At 58.6% G+C, this 4,423-nt stretch overlaps 1 protein-coding gene across 1 annotated transcript in view; it reads left to right on the top strand.

The window, feature by feature from the left end:
* The window catches only part of DDR2 (discoidin domain receptor tyrosine kinase 2), a 13,856-nt gene that overhangs the window by 7,006 nt on the left and 2,427 nt on the right, over positions 1 to 4,423 (top strand). Inside the window, exons 7-16 of the mRNA XM_026854345.1 lie at positions 84 to 267; positions 339 to 582; positions 703 to 765; positions 903 to 1,033; positions 1,534 to 1,744; positions 2,231 to 2,454; positions 2,561 to 2,697; positions 3,087 to 3,278; positions 3,431 to 3,665; positions 4,197 to 4,346. Of these exons, the coding sequence (XP_026710146.1) occupies positions 84 to 267; positions 339 to 582; positions 703 to 765; positions 903 to 1,033; positions 1,534 to 1,744; positions 2,231 to 2,454; positions 2,561 to 2,697; positions 3,087 to 3,278; positions 3,431 to 3,665; positions 4,197 to 4,346 (1,771 nt within the window). The remainder of the gene's footprint in view (positions 1 to 83; positions 268 to 338; positions 583 to 702; positions 766 to 902; positions 1,034 to 1,533; positions 1,745 to 2,230; positions 2,455 to 2,560; positions 2,698 to 3,086; positions 3,279 to 3,430; positions 3,666 to 4,196; positions 4,347 to 4,423) is intronic.

The following is a 4,423-nucleotide window of genomic DNA, read 5'->3' as shown; positions in this document are numbered from 1 at the left end:
GGGGGGGGGGGGCATTGCTGGGGGGTGGCAGGTGTGTGATGTTGGTGAGAGTCACTCTCCCTTTCCCCCCTCACATGTGCCAGCATGACAGAGGGCTTGGGCCAGCTGACGGATGGTGTGTCAGGGCTGGATGACTTCACGCAGACCCATGAGTACCATGTCTGGCCGGGCTATGACTATGTTGGCTGGCGCAATGAAAGCACCACTGGAGGCTATGTGGAGATCACCTTCGAGTTCGACCGCATCAGGAACTTCACCGCCATGAAGGTCTGCGCACCCCCCGCCCTGTCCCCCATCCCCATCCCTCGCCATGGCCATGTTGACGGGCTGTCCCACAGGTCCACTGCAACAACATGTTTGCCAAAGGGGTGAAGATCTTCAAGGAGGTGCAGTGCTACTTCCGTGCTGACGCCAGTGAGTGGGAGCCCAGTGCCGTCTCCTCAGTACTGGTGTTGGATGATGTGAACCCCAGTGCCCGCTTTGTCACCGTGCCCCTGCTCCACCGCATGGCCAGCGCCATCAAGTGCCAGTACTACTTTGCTGATGTCTGGATGATGTTCAGCGAGATCACCTTCCAGTCGGGTATCTGCCGTCATGAACCCCATAGGGATCTGACCCTCCTGGGGGAGGTTTCAAGGAGAGAGTGGGGCTGTGGGGCACCTCCACCGCTCACCCTTATGCTCTCCTCTTCTCCCTTGCCAGACGCAGCCATGTACAATAACTCTGTGGCCCCCCCTGAGGTGTCCGTGGTCCCCACCACTTATGGTAAGGCATCAAAAAGCATGTTTCTGAGTTGGGTGGGAAGATGCTCTGGGGCACTCTGCCCCATCTGATGGAGGAAAGGGGCAGGGCCTCCCCATGCCCCAGTGTAACTGGCTCTTGCTGTCCCCTTCTCCTGCCAGACCCCACGCTCAAGGTAGACGACAGCAACACACGCATCCTGATCGGGTGCCTGGTGGCAATCATCTTCATCCTGGTGGCCATCATTGTCATCATACTGTGGCGGCAGTTCTGGCAGAAGATGCTGGAGAAGGTGGGCAAGTGCAGTGTGGCTAGCGAGGTGTCCCAGGGTGGTGGGCTCATCCTGGGCAGGTTTTTCTGGAAGTTCAGCATGGGGAAAGCAGACTCCATGCAGGGAGTGATGCTCCCTTCCCCTCCTCAGGAAGGTTGTGATTTGCACCCATCTCCCAAGCAAGGGGATTTAGCTGAGCAGGGTGGTGACTTTGGGATGTACCTGCTTGTCCACTCCTCTGTCCTGAAGCTGGGCTGGGGAAGAGGATCCCAAGGGGGTCTCACTGCATCCCCCAGCTAACTGAGAGCAGTCACAGAGGTGATGGAGCCAAACTCTTCTCCATAGAGGCAGACAATAGGAGGAGGGCATGGTAATAAACATTTTCTCCAGGCGAGGGCACCAGAGAGGAGGACTCGGCGTTGGGCATGGCCACAGTGCCATGGAGCAGAGGAGACCCCATCCCACTGGTGCTACAGAGACCCCTTGTCCCAGCTCTCTCCTCCCTTGTCCCCCTCTCACAGGCATCGCGGAGGATGCTGGATGATGAAATGACCGTCAGCCTTTCCCTGCCCAGTGAATCCAGCATGTTCAACCACAACCGCTCCTCCTCCTCCAGTGAGCAAGAGTCCAGTTCCACCTATGACCGCATATTCCCCCTGGGACCTGACTACCAGGAGCCTTCCCGCCTGATCCGCAAGCTGCCCGAGTTCACCCCAGGGGAGGAGGACACGGGTGAGAGCCAGGACACCCTGCATGCTTAGAGCCATCTACCACACATCGAGCCTGCTGCAGCCTCCTCTCCCCAGCTTTTGGCCAATCTCCCCCAGAAGGGTAGGGGGCAGGTCGCACAAGCTCTTGTGCATCCCACTTGGAGGTCACACAAAACCTGTGGCTGAGAGCCATTGCCAGTGTCCGTTGTCAGGCTGAGCTGTGTCCTCACCACTGTCCTTGGGATGCTCTGGAATCTTCCTTAGTGATCCAGAGGTTGGGCACTGATCCCTGATCATCTGGTGCTTGGGGCTGGGTTGGTGCATTTGATGGGGAAGGAACAGAGCAGCCTGTGATATCTGCAGGAGCCCAGCCATGCTGGGGCAGCATTGGGATTCTGCAGAGGATGGGGATGGAGAAGCTGATGGCTGGAGTGTGATCAAGTGCTGGGGAGCAGAGGGTGCAGGGCAGGACACCCATGTCAGGGCTGGACCCACTGTCCCCCTCCAGGCTGCAGCGGCCCTGTGAAGCCATCCCAGGCCAGTGTCCCCGAGGGCGTCCCCCACTATGCTGAGGCCGACATCGTGAACCTGCAGGGCGTGACAGGCGGCAACACCTACTCTGTGCCGGCCCTCACCATGGACCTGCTGTCCGGCAAGGACGTGGCCGTTGAGGAGTTCCCCAGGAAGCTGCTGACCTTCAAGGAGAAGCTGGGGGAAGGCCAGTTTGGGGAGGTGAGTGGGAGCTGGAGCTGCTCTGAGCAGGGCTTGGGCAAGGCTCTTCCCAGTTCATGAGGGAGGCTGTCAGTTGGCAGAGATAATGCCCCTTGCCCCCCTCCAGGTTCATCTCTGTGAAGTGGAGGGGATGGAGAAGTTCACAGGCAAGGACTTTGCACTGGAAGGCTTGGACATCAGCTCCAATTGCCCTGTGCTGGTGGCTGTGAAGATGCTGCGAGCGGATGCCAACAAGAATGCAAGGTATGGGGTTGGGGATGCACACACGCCGGCATTGCCCACCATGTAGAGCCCTCCCAGGAGAGCCAGGACACTTAGAAAACATCCCCTGTCTCCAGCAGCCAGGTGCTTGGTGTAGCTGTGAGGACCACACATCTGAGCCATCTGGGGATGCTGTGTTGATTGAGGACTCTTGATCCTTGCTGGTCCTGACCAGCTCCCCAGCACCCCATCTACCTGCTGAGTTCACCTCACAGTGCGCAGATCAGCCCTGAGCTCCCCCTCATGACCCCCAGTCCCACGGGTCCCCCACAAGGCTTGGGCGGGTGGGTGGCACACTCATCCAGTATGTGCGCACCTCCATGCTCCTCTGGGTCTGTCTATCCGATCCATGTGGTTTCTGTTCCGGAAAGGAATGATTTTCTGAAGGAAATCAAGATTATGTCACGGCTGAAGGACCCCAACATCATCCGGCTGCTGGCAGTGTGCATCACAGATGACCCACTGTGCATGATCACTGAGTACATGGAGAATGGAGACCTCAATCAGTTCCTGTCCCGCCAGCAGGCAGGTGGCCCCCCCACCAGCCATGTGCCCACCATCAGGTAGTGCCACCCAGGATGGGCAGGGGTGGGGCAGAGCTGCCTGCTCTAAGCACTCTGCCTGGCTGTGGGGTGCCCCTCTCGGGGCTGTATACTCCCTGGCTGCCATCCTTCCTGGCACCTCAGTCCTCCCTTGTCGTCCCCCCCCCCGACAGCTACAGTGACCTGCGGTTCATGGCCACCCAGATTGCCTCTGGCATGAAGTATCTCTCATCCCTCAACTTTGTGCACCGAGACCTGGCCACACGCAACTGCCTGGTGGGGAAGCAGTACACCATCAAGATAGCTGACTTTGGCATGAGCAGGAATCTCTACAGTGGGGACTACTACCGCATCCAGGGGCGGGCAGTGCTCCCCATCCGCTGGATGTCCTGGGAGAGCATCCTGCTGGTACGCGGGGGCTGGGGTCCTCTGACAGACACTGACACGGTCCTGGGGCTGCTCACAGCCTCTTTTCATGGGTTGGGGGGTGCAGAAGGGGTGGAGAAGTTTCTCCTCCCTGGAGCCCACCTTTGGGATGAAGCATGCAGAAAGCAGGAGTGGTAGCAGATTTCTGAGGTGGTATGAGGGGATTACAGTGGTCTTTGGTGTCTCAGTGCCCAGCCTTTGTGAGTGGGCTGCTTGACATTTTCTCCTGGCCATGGTCACACCGGGAAGAGGGAGCAGGGTTATATTTTATTTTTGCAGGGAGCTGGGTCCTTACTGAGTCTCAGCTCTCAGAGCAGTCACTGCAAACCAGACTCAGAGCTTGCCAGGCTCTGGCCCCAGGCAGAGATCAGGTCTGTGGGACCAAGCCCCACTCTGGGCCCAGATCTGGAAGCTGAAGCATCCAGAAAGCGTTTTGAACCCTGGGCCCATAGGGCTTATGGAACACGATGGGGTAATGCCCGTGCCTGACCCCAGTCTGTTCCCTCTGGCCAGGGCAAGTTCACAACTGCCAGTGATGTGTGGGCATTTGGCGTGACGCTGTGGGAGACCTTCACACTCTGCCGGGAGCAGCCCTACTCCCAGCTGTCCGACGAGCAGGTCATCGAAAACACTGGCGAGTTTTTCCGGGACCAGGGCAGGCAGGTATGAATGGGATGGGATGGGATGGGATGGGATGGGATGGGATGGGATGGGATGGGATGGGATGGGATGGGATCTGT

Source organism: Athene cunicularia (assembly GCF_003259725.1).
Source record: "Athene cunicularia isolate RWA chromosome 8 unlocalized genomic scaffold, athCun1 chr8_part1, whole genome shotgun sequence".
In the NCBI taxonomy this organism is placed as follows: domain Eukaryota; kingdom Metazoa; phylum Chordata; class Aves; order Strigiformes; family Strigidae; genus Athene; species Athene cunicularia.
The sequence above is the reverse complement of the archived record's forward strand: the minus strand, read 5'-3'. Positions and strand labels throughout refer to the sequence as shown.